The 21516-nt window shown below is 40.4% G+C and overlaps 1 protein-coding gene and 1 long non-coding RNA gene across 2 annotated transcripts in view; one reads left to right on the top strand and one right to left on the bottom strand.

Moving 5' to 3' along the window:
* LOC135876878 (uncharacterized) overlaps positions 1 to 16215 on the bottom strand; it is a 44042-nt gene extending 27827 nt beyond the window's left edge. Inside the window, exon 1 of the long non-coding RNA XR_010561320.1 lies at positions 16070 to 16215. This is a non-coding gene — a long non-coding RNA (uncharacterized LOC135876878). The remainder of the gene's footprint in view (positions 1 to 16069) is intronic.
* SENP6 (SUMO specific peptidase 6) overlaps positions 1 to 21516 on the top strand; it is a 165544-nt gene that overhangs the window by 61304 nt on the left and 82724 nt on the right. Inside the window, exons 6-7 of the mRNA XM_065402243.1 lie at positions 10716 to 10736; positions 17620 to 17690. Coding sequence (XP_065258315.1) covers positions 10716 to 10736; positions 17620 to 17690 — 92 coding nt within the window. The remainder of the gene's footprint in view (positions 1 to 10715; positions 10737 to 17619; positions 17691 to 21516) is intronic.

Consider the following 21516-nt stretch of genomic DNA (forward strand, 5'->3'; position numbering starts at 1 on the left):
TTCTCTATCATTGGAAATATTAGAAAAACGTGCAATCTTCATTTAAAAAGATGTGCCCTAATTCAAACAGGAATTAATTCAAGGGAGTCCTACGGATTGTGGTATGTAGTTCAGGCTGAATCAGTGTTTCCTTCTGGCCTTATAATTAGTCCACCAGTGCACAGCATATATGTATTGTCTATAGCCATTTTATCTTTTTTGTTTTGTTTTACAATTAAAAATCAAACACCTCTGGCCCCCCCCAAAAAAACCCAACATGCTCTTGAATATTTGAATGTGTTACAGAAATGTAAGAGTTAGAGGTGCTTTAAGAAATTCTTCTGTCCACGATCTCTCCATTCCAGTGCTATCATTTTATCTGTGAATTTCAGATTTACAATGTTGCCTTGTGAGTGCTTCCTTCCATAGCTGTCCTCCCTTCCCCGTCCTTATTCCTCTGTTGTTATCCTGTGAATAATTCAGTTCACTTCTGATTGGTGTGGTTGTCACATCAGATGTAGGTCCTTAATCACACCCCTTTTTCCAATCCCATCTTGGTTTTTTTTTTTTTTTTTTTTTGCTCCTAACCCATGTATAACATGGCTGACTAAATGTGTGATTAAGGCGGGCGACCAAGGAGTGTTTTAAGGCAATGCAGCGCCATAGAGGCACCACAATACAAGGGAACGTTCTAAGGCTCTAATTTTGTGTTCCACACACTGTTCCTGCCCCCACTTGGAGTTGTATTGCTGAGGGTCCTCCTCCCTACATAAATGCGCTGTCACAGGTCCACTGTCCCCCTGGTACTAGCAGGCATGGCAGTATAGGGGTCTGCTCCCCTCTTCTCTTCCACTCTCTTTAGAGGCAAGAGTAGCAGAAGGGGGCTGGAGGAGCCTCCTCCAGTAATTAACCTAGAAATCAGGGTATGTCTGTTTATGTGAGTGGGCCAAGTCCCCTTGACTTTTTTCCTGCCACATGCAGTTTTCTGTTTGGGGATGGGGCAGTGGGAGAGGGGAACCCCCAGAGGTGCTGGTCTTAAAATGAATGCTCCACTGAGAGGCATGGAGCAGTTCAAAACACTCAAGCTATTTCAGTTGGCTGAAGAAAGACAAAGATCAGTTAACTCAGGTCACATTAATGAAAGCAGTGACAACATATCTACAAAAGTCACTAGAACATTTTTTAAAGTAAACAAGGACACGTCACAGGGTGCTTTCTTGGATTCTTTAGTATCAGCCTTAATTTAATTGAGGTTTTCTAAAATATACTCTGTTAAACTTTATTGTGAAACCATCCCTAGGCATAGACCTATAGTGCTTATGCTCTAATCCTGGTCCTGATGTGACATCAAACTTCTCCTCATACAGTCTTACATTGCCAACTACAGACATATAGGTTGAAGCAAAATTAGCTCATTTGTATGTGCACTTTTGCAAAATTAATTGACACACCAGCAGATTAGCTATTTAAATAATTTGATTTTAGTGATCTTTGATTTTTTTTATGCATATCCAAAAATTATATTTCAAGTCAATTTCTTATTGGTGCTATTTGCCTTCACTTGTACTAAATAACAGGCAGATGACTGCAGGATGAAGATTGTGTTAGCTACAGCCAGGAAATAATGTCATACTTTCTTGAGTGATGATTGGCTCCAATATCCTTTAATAACAATGTAACCTGACTGATTGATTTACCTTTGGCATTTAAGGCATTCAAAGGAGCTTTAGGGTATGTTCACACTGCAAAAACAAAACAAAACAACTCCTGAGGCATTGAGTCTCAGAGCCTGGGTCAGTTGACTCTGGTTTGGACTGTGGAGCTAAAAATAGCAGTGTTAGCTATTCCAGCCTGGGTGGTGAAACCTGACATGAGGGAGGGTCTCAGAGTCCGGATTGGAGCCCAAGAGGGAGCATTTACACTATTTTTATCCCTGCCACCTGAGTGTATAAGCCCTAAGAGTTAGATGCCCAGATCCTATTGATCGAGGTAACTAGTTTCACATAGGGCTTGTCTATACTTATGGCTAAATTCGCACTGCTGTGATTGATGCAGCGGTGGCAACATAGCAGGTCTGGTGAAGACCTGCTAAGTTGATGGGAGGGAGCTCTCCCGTCGACTTCTGTACTCCAGTTCCCCAAGAAGTGTAAGGTAAGTCAGTAGCAGTACGTCTCCCGTCTACACAGCACAGTGTAGACACTGCTGTAAGTTGACCTAAGTTGCGTTGAGTTCAGTTACATAACTTACAGTAACTGAAGTAGAGTAACTTAGGTCGACTTACAGCTTCTACAGAATCGTTGATCCTAAATCTTCACACCAACTTATCACACTAGCTACTCTTATGCCTGATCTACACTAAAGCTGTGAGGACTGGAGCATGTTCAATGATCTGTGGGGATGGCACATTCACAGTCTGATCAGCACTAGGAGCAGTCAGAGTCTCAAGCATTCTCAGTGAGGATGAGATTTTGGCTGTTAATCTCTAGCAAGTCTCCTCTGAGGTTGTGCAAACTATGATTTTTGTTTTCAAAGCCTTATTGAAAAAAGTCTTACTGAGAAAAGGGAATGGCAAAAGGCACATCCTTGACACAAAAGCTGTCCCCTGCCAAATTTCAAGTCTCTGTTCTAGAGCTTGGATTTGCTAAAGCTTTCCAAAGAAAAGGCTAACAGAATTTTTTTAACATCAAAAAAGAACTTAGTCTCTTTCTTGGCTGGAGTGTTTTGGCAGAAATTTCCAAAAAATTCAGCCTGAGGCCGATAGCCAGCATGAAAAATTTATAATGGGCAGTGTTCTTCTTTGAGTGATTGCTCATATCAATTCAGTTAGGTGTGTGCGCGTGCCACGTGCACGGAAGTCAGAAACATTTTCCCTAGCAGCTACCTGTCGGGTCGGCTGGGGAGGCGCCGATATGGCGATCTATATAAGACCCTGCCGGCCCGACCCCCCTCCAGTTCCGTCTTACTGCCCGTGACGGTTGTTGGAACAGTGGTCTCTTGGTTTCTCAAGTGCTCCACTAATCCCTAGCTTATCTTAATCATTGTTAGTTAATTGTTAATAGCTAGTGTTAAGTATTTTTCTCTCTAGTGTTAAGTGTAGTTCAGTAGTTGAGGGCAGTTTAGCACTCATCAACTGCCCTGCGGGGCTCTGGGGCATGCTGTCGCAGGGCTTCAAGCCTTGCAAGTCTTGCAACAAGCCCATGCCTATGGGCGATCCCCACGACTCCTGTCTTACGTGTCTGGGGGAGGGCCATCAGGCTGACAAGTGTAAAATCTGTAAGGCTTTCAAGCCACGAACAAGAAAAGAGAGGGAAATTCAACTCAAGCAACTCCTCATGGAGTCTGCATTGCGGCCCTCTCAAGACACGCGCCCGAGTGCCTCGGTGCGCAGTGCTCCCCCAGCAGTGCCGATTCCGGCACCACAGAAGATCCCGCACCCACCTCAGGACCACTACTCTAATGTTGGTTATATAGCTGCAACCAAAGAGCATCCTTCCTTTGAGCTTGTTTATGTACTAAATGTATTTTATGGTATGGTAACATATTTAACTACTACTTGCAAAAAATATATATATATATTTTAGCAACACATTTCTTTTACTTACATGTATAGTGCTTATTGCAGTGACAGCTGAATTAAAATATAAACATAAAACGGAGTAAATTTTTTACATCTAAGGTGGTGTTTCTGGTAGGAATTTTTTGGCATATGAGTGGGTATGATGGAACTGGTCACCAACTCTTTTCCTAATTTTACCAAATTGGGCACTCGTCCCTTGACTTTGCAATTAGTGTGTGTGTGTTATTTTTCCCTTGGTAAAGAACTGGCATAATAAACGAGGCATTGGAATTGCTCATTCATGACCATAAATTCAGTCTAGTTGGTATTGCTGAAACCTGGTGGGCTGATTTGCATAATTGGAATGTTGAAATCAATGGCTGTATCCTATTTAGGAAGGATTGAGAGGGCCAAAGGATAATGGGAGAGGCACTCGGTTAAAAATGCCATTACCTGTTTTGGAGTCACTGATAACTTGGGGGAAAAAAAAAATCTTGATTGCTTATGGATCAGTGTCCTCACAGGGTAGGTCTACACTTACCTCCGGGTCCGGCGGTAAGCAATCGATCTTCTGGGATCGATCCCGGAAGTGCTTGCCGTCGACGCCGGTACTCCAGCTCGGCGAGAGGAGTACGCGGCATCGACGGGGGAGCCTGCCTGCCACGTCTGGACCCGCGGTAAGTTCGAATTAAGGTACTTCGACTTCAGCTACGTTATTAACGTAGCTGAAGTTGTGTACCTTAGTTCGAAGTGGGGGGTTAGTGTGGACCAGGCCACAGATAAAGCACAAGATGGGATATTGGTTGGTGTCTGTAACAGAACACCAAATCGCACTAGGGAACAGGATGACTGCTTCCTTACGCACCTATCTATAATGTGTAGGGAAAAAACCTGAGAGATCATGGGGTACTTCAATTTGAGTGACACATGCTTTGAGGTGTTATGCTACCAGTACTAAAACAACCTTGAATTTTCAAAACATTCTAGATGACAGTTCCTAACTCAAGAAGTGTTGGAGCCAACAGGAGGGAATTTTTTATTAGACCATGTCCTAGCAGACAAAGAGGAACTGATCACAGAAATAAAAATTAAGGGTAGCTTATGTCTACACTACAAAATTATGTTGACCTAAGTTACGTCGACATTCAGCCAGCACAGTAATTAATTAAATCACTTTTGCATGTCCACACTACGCTCTTTGCATCAGAGGTGTGCATCCTCACCAGGAGCACTTGCACCTACTTAACTGGCAGTGTAGGGAATTGTGGGATGGCTTCTGAAAGGCAGCAACAGTGTCTGCACTGACACTGCGTCTGCCTAACTACATTGATATTGACTCTACACCTCCTGTGGAGTTGGAATTATTAAATTGGTGTAGTGAGCGAGTTACGTTGGCGGGCGCGACATTATAGATGCTTAAAGAGTTAGGTCAACGTTGCTGTCTTACGTTGACCTAACTCTAAAGTGTAGACGATGTCTCAGACACAAGTGATCGTGACTTGATCAGAGTTACCAATGTGCAAGAAGAATAAAGTTCAGACCAACAATACAGTAAAAGATACGTTATCCGGCATGTTGGGGGAATAGGAGGTGCTGGTTAGTCAAAAATTCCAGCTAACTAAGAATTATACTTACCAATGGAATACCAATTTTCAAAGAATTAATACAATAAAATGAATAAAGTCTAAAATAGTATACAGGTACTCACCAATCCAGTAGTAGTACTGCACTGGGAGTGGTTGGTTTCTTGAAGCATTTAGGTGTATACAGGTAAATTTTTCTAAAGAGCAGGTTATCTTATGACACTACATATCACTATGGGCAGTGCATGGTGTATTCCCAGATCACTAAAAATACCCTTAACACTAAAACTATATTGAATATAATTTAATCAATGATTCAGAAGGCACTTCAGGATCTTGCAGTGCCTCAGGGTCATCATTATCAACATCAATTATTGTAGATGTAGAAGGTGTAGGTGATTGGGATGAATCTGTAATGACCCTATGACACGCCCTGGAAGATGCTTTTTTGAAAAAAATCCCTGATAACAGCTTGCTAACTTGTCTTCTGCCTCTTTTGCACAAAAATAGAGTGCAGAATGTGCAATTGCATAACCTCCTGGGCAGTATACTAGTTACTAGATTGAAGATTTGTATTGGGAGATATCAGAAATGCCGGTTAATAGAGCTTTCCAGTTGATAAAGTGCTGGATAACACCGCTTTTTGGGGGGGGGGGGGGCACAAATTGCTGGCACTACTATGATGGGTCTTGCGCTTTCTCTTCTTGGGGGTGGGGTTCAGGGCGCCATTTCTTGCCCCTGAACTGGGATATTAACTGCCCCACTAGTGTCCTAGAGGTGGGGAATGGAGAGGGAGAACCCAGGCCCGCCCTCTACTCCGGGTCCCAGCCCTGGGGCCCTAGGGATGGCGGTAAACCACTTGAACTAGCGGTTCCTTCCCCTGGGCTACTTCCCTCTCCTGCCCTTCAGCTTGTGGGGGGCTTCCTGCCCTCCCTCTGCACAAGCCAGGTGTCCCTTTACCTAGAGTCTTGGTCTTCTTAGCCCACCGCAGCACTTCTTCAAACTTTCCTCTGCTTCCCTCCAAACTGCTCTCTGCTCCAACACCAATCCACTCTGCTTCAACTCCTTCCCTGTCTGATTGAAGCAGGGGTTTTTTATCAGGTGACTGGCTTCAGGTGCTTTAATTAATCTATAGCAAACTTTCTTCCCTCTACAGGGAATAAGGCTCCCTTCTAACCCTCTCCTGCTGCCCTCTGGCCATGCGGTATCACAGTGTACACGCACGCACACCGGCTGCTTTATCAAGGCCAATTTCACAACGCTGAAAACAATTATGAGCCAAATCATCTGGGAGGAAGAATTTAATCAGAAAAAATGTGAATGATTGGGTATCACTTAAGAACACCCTTACTAGATGTCCAAAAAAGCCACAATCAAGGAAGAAGGATGAGCTGGTTAAACAATCCACTTGGTTTAGAGGGGAAGTGAAGACAGCTATAAAAAAAAAAAAAATTAAATATAACCAAATGGAAGAAAGGGGAAGTTGACAGTAATGAATATCAATTAAAAGTTATGAATTATAGAAAAATGATGAGACTCAAGGAGAAATCTAGGGCCTGCAGAGTTAAGGACATCAAAGTGTTTTAAAAAGTATATTAGGAACAAAGACTCCTGGCCCTGGTATTGGTCCATTAGTAGATGGAAATGATCATATTATCAATTATAATGCAGAAAAGATAGACGTGTTCAATACATATTTCTGTTCTGAATTTGCTCTTTCCTTCAGAAATACTAGGGGAATGGATGTTAAACAGAAGCTAATAAGGACAAATGTTTTTAAATCAGCTGATCTAGATAACTTTTATCCAAGGGTTTCAAAAGAGGTGGCAGAGGAGCTTACAGGATAGTTAAGGTTGTTTTCAATAAGTCTTGAAGCACTGGAGAAAGTCCAGAAGTGCTATCTGGCATGTTGCACATTAGCTTTCTTCCAATCTATAAAAAGGGTTGATGGGATGACATGGGTAATTCATAGGGCTGTCAGCCTGATATGGATCCTGGGAAAGACAATGGAGTTGCTGATACAGGACTTGTTTAATAAAGAACTAAAGGAGGGTAATGTAATTATTGCAAATAAACATGTTTATCTGAAAATAGATCTTGTCAAATTAATTTGTCTTTTTGGTGAGAACAGTTTGGGTGATAAAGATAATAGAGTTGGTTATATGCTTATACTTCTTTCTGTAAGGCATTTTACTTTGTACTGCATGACATTTTGGTTAAAAGTAGAACAGTATAAAATTAACATGACACACATTTTAGAAACTGGCAAACTGATTGGTCTCAATGTAATTGTAAACAGGAAATCGTCATCAAGCGGGTGTTTTTCCCAGTGGAGTCCCACAGGGATCGGTTCTTGACCCTACACTATTTAACATTTTTATCAATAACCTGGAAGAAAACAAAACTATCACTGATAAAATTTGCAGATGAGACAGTTGTTGGGGAGTGGTAAATAATGAAGAGGACAGGTCACTGCTTCAGAGCGATCTGGCTTGCTTTGAAACTGGGTGCGAGGAAACAATATAAGTATTGATATGGCTAAATATAAATGTATTATATCTAGGAACAAAGCAGGTAGGCCACGTTTACAGGATGGGGACTCTATCCTGGGAAGTAGTGATTCTGAAAAAGATTTGGAGATTGTGGTGGATGATCATCTGAACATGAGCTCCCAGTGTGATGCTGTGGGCAAAAGAGCTAATGAGATCCTGGAATGTATAAACAGGAAATCTCTCTAGTAGGAGAAGATAGGTTATTCTGTCTCTATATTTGGCACTGGAATGACTGCTGCTGGAACACTGTGCCCATTTTTGGTGCCCCAATTCAAGAAGGCTGTTGATAAATTGGAGAGGGTTCAGAGAAGAGCCCCAAGACTGATTAAAGGATTAGAAAACATGCCTATAGTGATAGACTCAAGAAGCTCAATCTAGCTTAACTAAAAGGTGATTTGATTGCAGTCTATATGTATCTACATGGGGAACAAATATTTAACAAGGGAATCTTCAATCCAGCAGAGAAGGGTATAAAACAATTCTATGGCTGGAAGATGAAGCTAGACAAATTCAGATTGGAAATAGATGTTTTTACAGTGAGAGTGATTACCATTTGAACAATTTACCAGGAGTCATAGTGTATTCTCCATCACTAGATCAGAATTGGATGTTTTTCTAAAAGATAAGCTCTACAAGTTTTTTGGTGGAAATTCTATGACCTGTGTTATACAGGAGGTCAGACTAGTTTATCAGAATGGTTCCTTCTGACCACTGTCCTCTCTTATTCTAGTTTTGCCATACATATAGCCAAATAGTATGTGCATGTGCCAGATTAAGGTCCTTAGTGTCTAATGCACCCTATGAAGTGTGATTCAAGTAAAACAGCAATGGAAACTTGAAAGTAAAATCCTCAAGACAGCCCTACGTTGTATAATTTCCTCATAGAATTCCCTAGCTTGTCATTTCTGAAGACCAATATTTTTAAGTCTAGATTGGATCATAAGTAGAACTAGTTCTGTGGTTCATTTCAGCTCTGTTCTCTTGTTACTATTATTTCAAATAATGAACACTGCTGAATTTTGAACCATTTTGACAGATTCTTCTGAGATTCAGGATTGGAATAGCATGTATAGGCTACATGTCTCAACCAGATTTTATTGTATGAGCTTAATGGGATAATTTCTTAAGGCAAGTATCAGGGGGTAGCCGTGTTAGTCTGTATCTACAAAAACAACAAGGAGTCTGGTTGCACCTTAAAGACTAACAGATTTATTTGGGCATAAGCTTTCGTGGGTAAAAACCTCACTTCTTCGGATGCATAGAGTGAAAGTTACAGATGCAGGCATTATATACTGAAACATGGAGAGCAGGGAGTTACTTCGCAAGTGGAGAACCAGTATTCAAAGAGAAACAGCAGAACTAAAATTTATTTGCAAATTTAACACCATTAATCTGGGCTTGAATAGGGACTGGGAGTGGCTGGCTCATTACAGAAGCAGCTTTTCCTCTCCTGGAATTGACACCTCCTCATCTATTATTGGGAGTGGACTACATCCACCCTGATTGAATTGGCCCTCTCAACACTGGTTCTCCACTTGCGAAGTAACTCCCTGCTCTCCATGTGTCAGTATATAATGCCTGCATCTGTAACTTTCACTCTATGTATCCGAAGAAGAGAGGTTTTTACCCACGAAAGCTTATGCCCAAATAAATCTGTTAGTCTTTAAGGTGCCACCAGACTCCTTGTTGTTCTTAAGGCAGTGCCTGTGTTGATGCTTGTCTGTGTTCTGGAATCTCTCTCTCTTCTGAAGTGTACAAAATCAAAGTTATCTGTTGTTCCTTTTTTTCTTTAGGCATGTTGCACTAAAAAGATATATAATAGGCAAACGAAGCATTATTACACATTCAGGAAGATTTCTTCTGTCCTTACATATGTTGCATTCTGGGTTCTGAGTTAATCTGAAGGATTATGGAAAGTGGGTGGGACAATATGATCACAGACAACACCCTGGTGAAAAGCTCAGTACAATCCCCATTGCTGGTGACTGAAAAGTGTGGGTGGAAGGAAAAAAGAACGCACTCTCAAGGCAATATCTTAGACTGCTTTGGGGCCCCTACCTTGCATATCAACCTTGTGTACTAAGGGTCTGACTTCCAGAAGTTTTGAGCACCTGCAGCTCCGATTAGCTTTAAATAAAACACTTCTGAAAATAAGACCATAAGGCAGTAAGACAGCCGCGGCTGGCCTGTGCCTGCTGATTCAGGCTTGCAGGGCTTGGGCTAAGGGGCTGTTTAACTTGGTATAGACTTCCTGGCTTGGACTACAGCCTGAGATCTGGGACCCTCCCACTTTGTAGGGACCTAGAGCCTGAACATCTACACTGCAATTAAACAGCCCTTTGGCCTGAGCCCCGTGAGTAAGAGTCAGCGGGTTTTTAATTGCAGTGCAGACATACCCTGAGTGTCTGATATATTTGGAGCTTCTTCCCAGCCCCTGCTTTTGGATATGAGGAAAGCTGTTCTGTCTCTTTCCTCTCTCAAGTATCTGGTCGCATGTGGACTCTAGAAAATATGTAACTTTAATTTTTTTTCCACTTGTGAATATTACATTTTCTCAATCTAAATAATTATTTAAAAAAATATTTTGAATAGTTAGGATTGGATTGCTGCATAAAAATGCAAATAAATGGTACACTGTATACTTTTGTTTTCCGTGGTGGTCCAGTGGGGTTAGAGCAAAGCTCTATCTTAATTCATAACTTTGTATTCTGTCATGCCATCTACAATGGAGTGATTTAAAGCAGATTACCAGTCTTAACTAAAAATTAATCCAATTCTGTGAGATTGAACAGAGTGCATGTCAGTGTAAAATTTTGCCTACTGACTTTTGCTGGTTTGAGGAATAAAGTTAGTTATGTTTGTATTTACTGCTGTAAAAATATTGACCGCATTTTAAACTTTTAATTAGAAAAGTACTGCAACATGAATTCAAGAAGTGACCAATTGGTAGTAGTTTATATTTGATAACTATTAAAACTTGAGTGATGTTCAATAAATGAGGGGCTTTGCATCTTATGTTTTTCTCTCTTTTTTCATATTTTTAAGCAATCTGGACCGAAAGGAAAGGTAAGTTTAATGTTGATGAAATGAGCATGGAAATAAGAAATAAGAAAGTTAACTGAATGATTATCCTATCAATGCTAGCTAAAGAATAATTCGTAAAATCGTGGTCAGTTCTGCTGCCTGTGAGCTATTTTATGAAAAGAACATGGAATACAAGCAGTACCTTTCATATGCAGCTATAGGCACTGATTGCCTTTTTAATGTGGACAATGTACTGGGTACATTGGCATACAGAAACGTGCGTATATCCAGATAAAATATACAGAAACAAAGATTGACTTCCGTTTTCTGTGGAAACTTGGAAATTAATTTTAAGTGTTTTGATATTGCTGGAGAGCTATTGCTATCTGGTTTCTAACAAAGTGTTAATAAGCTATTTTTTAGTTTTCTAGCAATCCTGTAGCTTTGAATTATGTTTGAATTTCATTCTAAATATAGTCATTAATTAAATATACAAATTATAGCCATTAACCAAAACACAGAGCAAAGAAAAAAAATCTACTATTAAAACTGATTTGGTGCTGTTGTTTCATGTATTTGTGTGGAAACACTAAAGTTTGCCATGTCACATATTTCACGTCACTTGGAAAATGCTGGTTTCGGTTAATATTCTTGTATATAGTTTAAGTATACAAATAGATGTAAATATTTTGTTCATTTCTAATACTTTATTAAAACCAACCAGGTTATTAATCTGATGTAATTTATTCCACAAGAAAGTAATTTTTTTCTGTTATGTGGCAGTATAAGCTTGATATTAAAGTTAAATTAAGATTAAACTGTACATTTAATATTAAACTAAAATTGAAAATAATTTACATAACTGTTTAAAGTAGCTTTCTTTGGAAATTCAGGATTTAGTGGATTGATTGTAAATCAATAGTATAATATTGTACTTTGTTACTTTTCAAAATAAAATTTAAAGGGATGCTGATATGTCAGCCTTGGCCCTCATATTTTAACCTCATAAGGGGTATTAGAACTTTTTCTTTTCCTTGTTTTTTTAATTTTTTAAACGTTCATGGTTTCCCCCCCCCCCCCCCCAATGTTATAGTATGTGGATTTTTAAGAATCAGTTCTTTTCCTGTTAGTGTTTGAATTGGGCACAGTAGGGATTGTCAGAAGAATAAATTGTGCATGGTTACAGCCCCAATTTATTGATTGATTGTGCAAAAGTGAAGCAGCAGCTTCTGTTAAATGTTACTAAGAATCACCACCAGCAACTAGGCTCCATAGACATATAAAGTTGCTAGGGGCTTTGTCTCCCCCTAGCACTGTGGGAAAAAATCATAGAGCAGTCCTTGGAGAAACACAGTTATTCCTCTCTTGCTCCAGCCAGGAGCTTTTCTCAGGTGTGGTTTTTTTTTGTTTTTTGTTTTTTTGCGCCCCCCCCGGTATCTAGTTCCCTTCAGGTAATGAGATGATTTTTGGGAACAAGAGACCACAGGGAACAAGCCTTTGAGTGTAGTGGGTCCCAGACTAAGATCATAGGGGCTCTTGGTCTGGTTCTGTGAGCCATGCTTCCTTTTCTCTACTCTGCAACAACATGGCTGCTGAGCCGTAAGCCGTTTGGGGCAGAAATTCAGGCTCAGAATCTGACTTGGTAGGATCTCCAAGACAGTAGTGGTTAATCTATGTATGAGATGAAACATAGCTGTTAGAGGTGACTACAACAGCAGGAACACGTCAGGAAGCCTTACGCTTCTTGGACAGAAATTCCACACCAAAATCGTATGCTTTGAAAGCTAAAAGTAGTGGGCCCTCCTTGACTGTTTTCTTCTGGCTGAGGTGAAACGTGGAATCTGAGAGTATCCCGGAAGAACAAATCATTTAGATGGCTAGGAAGTGGCCAAGGGGCAGCATGTTCCATACCCTGCCACTGAACAGAGTGGGCTATTATTTTGTCTTCCTTGTTCCAGGGAGGGCTTGATATTCAGTCCATGTTATCCGCTATCATCATGTGTTGCTTCTTCTCTGGATTGCTTCCCTCAAATATTGGTTATTCTTCTACTTGAGGGAACAGAAATCAAAGTTTGTTAAATAAGTAAATAAATGGAAAATCTCAAATGAATTGAATTCCCAGTGTCTGGAACCTGTTAATGATTCTTGTAGAAAAATGTGGAGCTCATAGAATTATTTTTAGGGCGCCTATTATCAAGAGAAATTTGCATATTCCTTTTTGCAACAGTTCATTGGCTACCTCCCGTAGGATCTGCAGGAATTATACTCAAAGCAGAGTGTTGTACCTGCTATTTGACATGCCCTTGATGCCTCTTCAAAATTGAAGATGACTGGCTTGAGATTTATAAACTGGATTGAACAGAAAGGAGGAATTTGCCTCAAAACTTAAAAAAACAAAAAAACAAAAAAAAAAACAATTTTGAATGCTTTCTTGGGCAGGTCATAAGACATGTCTTTCAAGTTGTGTGTTTGTATATCAAACATTTTGTTTAGTTCTTAAATGATTAGTTGAGAGCAAAAACTAAAATGGAAACCACACAATGAAAATGTACCACCTATTTAAAATTTTCTGTTCTACTGGGGTGGAGCCAAATCTGCTGGTGTTCAAGTATGCTGCAAGCAATCCTCCTGGTCATATATGTAACCTTTGTTTTACCAGCTCTAAAAGCTTTCAGTTATTGTTTTATTATTCTCCTGTACAGCTTTTTAGGTGTGTGAGGGTTGTTTAGACTGATCTGAAGCAATTCAAGATTTTTTTGCCATGCCCTTTTGTCATTGTTCCTTAAATGCCACTTTTCTGAGATAGATGGAAAGCCAGGCCTGAAAAGAATACATTTGGGCACTTCTCAAATCTTTACATATCAGCAATAATCTTAACACATTCTTTCTTTATTTCAGTGAAAGACAAAATAGCAAAATAAAACGCCTAATGAATAGGTAGGACAGTTTTTAAAAAATTCTGTCATCATTCTGAGGTTTGCATGGATGATATAGATCTGGAGTTGCTGGCATGCATGTAATGCAAACAAGGTCCAATAACTAATTCTGTTGATGGGACAGATGGCCACAAACATTCCCCTTGATATCTTTGGTGGGGAAAAAATGAGAGTGAGGAATATGAATACTTGGAGCTTGAGTGTAATAAGTTCTGTTTATATTTATGAAGAAATGTATTGATTGTATTTTAGATCTTAAACCTGAAGACTGAGGTCTAACCCACACGTTAGAACCAGCAAATTTAACTGAGTTCTGCTGAAAGATCAACGGACAGAGATGATGATTTTATGTTGCATCATGTTAATAACTGTCTAAACCATATGACAGGAACTTGAAAGCTCACAACAAACTGGGAGAGAAATGGAAGCTGGGACCTTTAAATTTCTTTGAGGCTGAGCTTCATTATGAAGAAACATAAGTTTGTCGTAATCAAGGGGAATGTGTGCACACCAATAAAAAACCCACAGCGACAAGTCTGAGCTCAGGTCAACTGGCTTGAGCTGCAGGGCTAAAAAATAGCAGTGTAGATGTTCAGGCTTGGGCTGGAGCCTGGACTTTGAGACCCTCCCCTTGCAGAATTTCAGAGCCTGGGCTCCAGCCCAAGCCTGAATGTCTACACTGTTATTTTTAGCCCTGCAGCTCAAGCCCTGCAAGTCTGAGTCAGTTGAGCTGGATTCTGAGACTTGCTGCCATAGTGTATGTGCGTGTTTGTTTTTTATTGCAGTGTAGACATACCCCATGTAGGCCTTTTGGGAATTAAGATATGGTGGCTCCTGTAATTTTGTTTATGGCTAAAATCTATGCTCTTAAACTTCTGAAAAATATAGAATGCTTCAATAAAAAAGGATGTAGAAAAAACCAACTATTTCAGAATACCTTTTTGCTGATGTCTCCCGTTTGAGGAAGGTTAGAAATTTAGAAAGTATATCCTTTAATGTGCTACTAGTACAATGTAAAATATGTTCTTGTTTTTTTAATGCAATGTTGTTTTCTCATACCTGTCTCCCTCATCTCTAGTTGTCACTTGTACGCTATCAGTAAGAGATAGATATGCACAGTTGGCCTTAGGATTTTGGAGAAGGTTAAGGTGATTCTTTTAAGTGATTTCCTCTCCCTGTCCCCCCCCCCCCCCCAATATTTTATTCTCATTATAAACAAATAAGCAAAGGACTGCCATCAGGCTTTTGTGCTGCAAAGAAGGAAAGAGCCTCTTACACTGGCACCTTTGCATAATTGTCAATCTGGGGCTTTTTTTTTTTTTTTTCATCATACAATTTTGGACATGTTTGCTTTTGGCTATTGTTATGTGCTCCTTGTAGTAATTGTTGTAATTGGCAGAAGACTAGATATAACTGTTATAACTGTCCAGTACCTTGAAATGTGACAATGAGCAAACTTGATGGTGCCTTGCCTTGGCTAAGCGCAAAGCTTACGTTAGGGAGCCTGCAGTATACTGTTGAATGTCATTTTAGTGTTCAACTTATTTTTAATTGTTGTTCAGCAATATATGATATGAAAAGTGAGTTCAGTGATACATATTTTAAAATTTGTATATCAGAAGTATGAATATGCCATGATAAATTGCTATTTCACCTGCTGAATTTACTGTGCATTGTCAACTGTGTATGAAGATTGGTCAAGAAAAGTTGAAAAAGGAAGATGCATAAGAGATCTATCTCCCCCCCCCCCCCCCCCAAAAAAAAAATTCTTATGGCATGCTTTAGCTATGTGCAGAGATCTTGAATTGTCAAACTAAGTAGCTTGGTCGAGCACTTAAAAAGCCACTTCATCTTTGATTTCTTAGGGGGAGGGGAGTGTGTGTGTGTGTGTGTATCTAATACTTGTACTAAGCCTGTACTCTCTGTTGCATTCAGATATTCAAATACTATCAAATAGTTTTACAAACAGTAATGTCAAATATATGACACAAGTCAAGGCATGTTCTGGTTGTTGAGATGAGGGGATTGTTAAAATAAAATGGTAATAGGCTTGAATCATCCCAGTAGCAAAACTGTTTTATACTTTTATATCTCCTATACTACATTAATATATTATAGTTCTAGTTATTGCTAATGTTAGTGATAAATGAAATATTCAAGATACAGCAAGCTAACATAATGCCTAGTGACATCTCACATATGCTTTTGCCTTACAGGATTACACCTTAACTGTTTTGGTTATGCTGTGAATCTTTTGCCTTTTTAATTTCTACCAAAACAAGTCAAACAAAAAACCCACACATTTTTTATAAATGTGTAAAACTTACTTTTTGGTTCAGTTTACATGCATATTAAAGCACAAACTTTGAAACAGAGTTGCTACACAAACATACTTGTTACAGACACAGAAGCAAAGAAATAAAAAGTTAAGGCACATACCATTACATGTTCTCCTCTTCCACCCCCATGCACAAATCCTATATTATCACAGCATCCATATGCTACATACCACGATCTTCTCAAACTACTCCCTCAACCATCCCTACTGCATAACGCTATCATCAAACTGCCACCACCCAACACTATAAGATATGGATGTTTGGTGGAGTTGTTTGGTAAAAAGGGTGCCAGAAGGCATTGTAGATAAACCGTGTTAGTCAACAATAGAAACCCTGAAAAAAATTCAGCCAGAGACAAATTTCAGACACTTGCAAGTAAGCATTTATTATTTAGAACCAAACAAACTATATATAAAATTCAAAGGACATAATAAATTTGCACTTTGGTAAATTTCCCACATTGAAAAACTGACCGGGGTGGGCAAGGGGAAGGGAATTTATGCTACATACTAAGCTCATTTCAGAATGCAAGCTTAGTGTGTCACAGCCAGCACCTTTATAATTTTTCTTCAGTTTCCCCATCCAGTACCAGAAACCTCTAGCTAACTCATCAGCACCTTAGTGGAGCTGTACGGTTAATACAAGCTGAGTAAATGCACATTTCATCATTTTTGTGTATAGAATATACAGAATTCTTCCCATTCTGTTTAACAGCAGCTTCTGCAATATAAAAAAAAGTAGACAAAGTGGTAAAGTATTTTAAAGTGAAGAAATGCCAAAGTTAAGATAGCACATACACATATTTATCTTTTCACATGGAAAATGTTGTGACTTTTCAGAGGTTGCATGCTTGTTTCTAAAAATAATCATAGGGGAAAAAAACAATAAGTAGTAGCCACCCATACCTCCTCTGTTGAGTAGTAATTAATGTTCAGTAAACATCAATCAGGTTTTATTTAGTTAGCACAAAAAATTGACACTTGCACATGTGAACTGCAGCTATCGCTCTTTCAGAAGACTGAGGAATTGTTATTAAAGTGCTTGGGTAATATATATTTTAAATTGCATATTTTACATTTTAACATTTTCATACCCTTCTAATTTGGCCAAATTACAATGTTTTTACAAAGAAACAGGAACTGTTTCTACCAAGTTCAGTTTTCTTATTTCTGCCTGTTTGGGCACTAGATGTCTTTAAAAAAAAATGAAAAATGTCTTGGTAATAGGAAATGTGTTCTTAGTCACTGTCATTCTAAAAAATGGATCAGTCTTTTTTAAGGTAATTTTTAAAAGGGGGTGGGGAGGAAACTTTCAGGCAGATCCTGGGCCTGGAAAATTTCATCCTGAAATGTGAAAGATCCCAAGTTTTTAGCCACTGAAAAAGGGGATTGAGGTTGGAAACGCTTAGATGAGTGAAGCTAGTACTCTGGCAGTCAGATTTAGGTTATTCATTTGTCTGTATCAGAACAATGAAAAACAGATTTCAGTGTGTGTAGTACATAATAGGAAAAGCTGTTAACTTTCTTAATTCAAATATATACGTATTCAGAGTGCTAAAATTCATATTTCTGGGTTTGGTGAAATGTATAACAGTGTCACAATACATTACAATTTCTGTCAAGACTACAACTATATTAATTTTTTTTCCAGAAAAGAATACCCCCCTCATTTTCAGAAGATAGAAATTGACCCTATTAGATTACCTCGGCCTCATTTGGTGGGTAGGTATCCTTAGCGTTTCATTTCCTTTAAACTAGGAAGTAAGTCTTTATATTTTTTAATAAAAAACTGCTTTGAACATGTCTGTGCCAAATTCTATAATCACACCTATGTGAATCTGTAGTATATCCATTGATATCAATAGAATTTCTCTGTATTTATACAGGTGTGTATGAATCATAGAATCATAGAATCATAGAATATCAGGGTTGGAAGGGACCTCAAGAGGTCATCTAGTCCAACCCCCTGCTCAAAGCAGGACCAATTCCCAACTAAATCATCCCAGCCAGGGCTTTGTCAAGCCGGGCCTTAAAAACCTCCAAGGAAGGAGACTCCACCACCTCCCTAGGTAACGCATTCCAGTGCTTCACCACCCTCCTAGTGAAATAGTGTTTCCTAATATCCAACCTGGACCTCCCCCACTGCAACTTGAGACCATTGCTCCTTGTTCTGTCATCTGCCACCATTGAGAACAGCCGAGTTCCATCCTCTTTGGAACCCCCCTTCAGGTAGTTGAAGGCTGCTATCAAATCCCCCCTCATTCTTCTCTTCTGGAGACTAAACAATCCCAGTTCCCTCAGCCTCTCCTCATAAGTCATGTGCTCCAGCCCCCTAATCATTTTTGTTGCCCTCCGCTGGACTCTTTCCAATTTTTCCACATCCTTCTTGTAGTGTGGGGCCCAAAATTGGACACAGTATTCCAGATGAGGCCTCACCAATGTCGAATAAAGGGGAACGATCACGTTCCTCGATCTGCTGGCAATGCCCCTACTTATACAGCCCAAAATGCCGTTAGCCTTCTTGGCAACAAGAGCACACTGTTGACTCATCTCCAGCTTCTTGTCCACCGTGACCCCTAGGTCCTTTTCTGCAGAACTGCTACCTAGCCATTCGGTCCCTAGTCTGTAGCAGTGCATGGGATTCTTCCGTCCTAAGTGCAGGACTCTGCACTTATCCTTGTTGAACCTCATCAGGTTTTTTTTGGCCCAATCCTCTAATTTGTCTAGGTCCCTCTGTATCCGATCCCTACCCTCTAGTGTATCTACCATGCCTCCTAGTTTAGTGTCATCTGCAAACTTGCTGAGAGTGCAGTCCACACCATCCTCCAGATCATTAATAAAGATATTAAACAAAACCGGCCCCAGGACCGACCCTTGGGGCACTCCGCTTGAAACCGGCTGCCAACTAGACATGGAGCCATTGATCACTACCCGTTGAGCCCGACGATCTACCCAGCTTTCTATCCACCTTACAGTCCATTCATCCAGCCCATACTTCTTTAACTTGGCGGCAAGAATACTGTGGGAGACTGTATCAAAAGCTTTGCTAAAGTCAAGGAATAACACATCCACTGCTTTCCCCTCATCCACAGATCCAGTTATCTCATCATAGAAGGCAATTAGGTTAGTCAGGCACGACTTCCCCTTGGTGAATCCATGCTGACTGTTCCTGATCACTTTCCTCTCCTCTAAGTGTTTCATAATTGATTCCTTGAGGACCTGTTCCATGATTTTTCCAGGGACTGAGGTGAGGCTGACTGGCCTGTAGTTCCCCGGATCCTCCTTCTTCCCTTTTTTAAAGATGGGCACTACATTAGCCTTTTTCCAGTCATCCGGGACCTCCCCCGATCGCCATGAGTTTTCAAAAATAATGGCTAATGGCTCTGCAATCTCATCCGCCAACTCCTTTAGCACCCTTGGATGCAGCGCATCCGGCCCCATGGACTTGTGCACGTCCAGTTTTTCTAAATAGTCCCGAACCACTTCTTTCTCCACATAGGGCTGGTCACCTTCTCCCCATATTGTGCTGCCCAGTGCAGCAGTCTGGGAGCTGACCTTGTTTGTGAAGACAGAGGCAAAAAAAGCATTGAGTACATTAGCTTTTTCCACATCCTCGGTCACTAGGTTGCCTCCCTCATTCAGTAAGGGGCCCACACTTTCCTTGACTTTCTTCTTGTTGCTAACATACCTGAAGAAACCTTTCTTGTTACTCTTAACATCTCTTGCTAGCTGCAACTCCAAGTGTGATTTGGCCTTCCTGATTTCATTCCTGCATGCCTGAGCAATAGTTTTATACTCCTCCCTGGTCATTTGTCCAATCTTCCACTTATTGTAAGCTTCTTTTTTGCGTTTAAGATCAGCAAGGATTTCACTGTTTAGCCAAGCTGGTCGCCTGCCATATTTACTATTCTTTGTACACATTGGGATGGTTTGTTCCTGCAACCGCAATAAGGATTCTTTAAAATACAGCCAGCTCTCCTGGACCCCTTTGCCCTTCATGTTATTCTCCCAGGGGATCCTGCCCATCTGTTCCCTGAGGGAGTCAAAGTCTGCTTTTCTGAAGTCCAGGGTCCGTATTCTGCTGCTCTCCTTTCTTCCTTGTGTCAGGATCCTGAACTCGACCATCTCATGGTCACTGCCTCCCAGGTTCCCATCCACTTTTGCTTCCCCTACTAATTCTTCCCTGTTTGTGAGCAGCAGGTCAAGAAAAGCTCTGCCCCTAGTTGGTTCCTCCAGCACTTGCACCAGGAAATTGTCCTCTACACTTTCCAAAAACTTCCTGGATTGTCTGTGCACCGCTGAATTGCTCTCCCAGCAGATATCAGGGTGATTAAAGTCTCCCATGAGAACCAGGGCCTGCGATCTAGCAACTTCTGCTAGTTGCCAGAAGAAAGCCTCATCCACCTCATCCCCCTGGTCTGGTGGTCTATAGCAGACTCCAACCACGACATCACCCTTGTTGCTCACACTTCTCAACTTTATCCAGAGACTCTCAGGTTTTTCTGCAGTTTCATACCGGAGCTCTGAGCAGTCATACTCCTCTCTTACATACAACGCAACTCCCCCACCTTTTCTGCCCTGCCTGTCCTTCCTGAACAGTTTATATCCATCCATGACAGTACTCCAGTCTGTCTGGAAAGCTGAATCTGGCCCTTTGTGTGGACTGAATTATGCAATACATGCTGTCATATTATTGTGAATTTCAAATTAGATCTCAATTTTTAAAAGGTGAACTCAAATGAAAAAACTAAACTATCAGTGGTTGAAATGGTATTTCTGTAACACTGCAAAAGTGTAGTATATGATGTATCTAACAAGTAAGAATCCCTGCACTGAAGCGCTTAGCTTTGTACAAAAGAGAATGGCAAAATGTCTTTGTAGCTTTATATTTTTCATGGAGCAGCATCTTGAAGCAGGAGACTAAGGGATGGATTTGTTTTTTTTATTTAACTGTAGTAATTGTTTTGTAATAGCACCCAAAAACCCCACTCGGAGTTGAAACCTCATTGTACTAAGGGGCTGTACAAAGTAGTAGGAAGATTTGAATCTTGCCCTGAAGAGATTACAGCCTAACTTTGAAACAAGACTCAACTAGTAGCAGTCCAACAGACTGTGGGTGGGGAGGAAGTTGAGAATCAGCAACTGGGGGCTGCTCTATCACCAGCTGAGTCTTAGGGACCATATGCCAGCTGGGGGAGTTTGAGTACATTGCACTTTAGCCATGTTCCCTCTCCATTTTTGACTCACCCCTCTACCTTAGGGGGTGAAAGGAATGTGGTGTGGGAGCTGGTGATTAGACCTGTCTCTGTGCCTGATGTGAACTTCCCCATATCAGGGGAATTCTCAGTAGGGAACTGTCAGGTGTTTGTTCCCTTTGCACTGCATAGGCAACTTAATGGGAGTAGCAACAGAGGGTCCTGTGGCACCTTTAAGACTAACAGAAGTATTGGGAGCATAAGCTTTCGTGGGTAAGAACCTCACTTCTTCAGATGCAAGTAATGGAAATCTCCAGAGGCAGGTATAAATCAGTATGGAGATAACGAGGTTA

This window comes from Emys orbicularis, chromosome 3, assembly GCF_028017835.1.
Source record: "Emys orbicularis isolate rEmyOrb1 chromosome 3, rEmyOrb1.hap1, whole genome shotgun sequence".
In the NCBI taxonomy this organism is placed as follows: Eukaryota; Metazoa; Chordata; order Testudines; family Emydidae; genus Emys; species Emys orbicularis.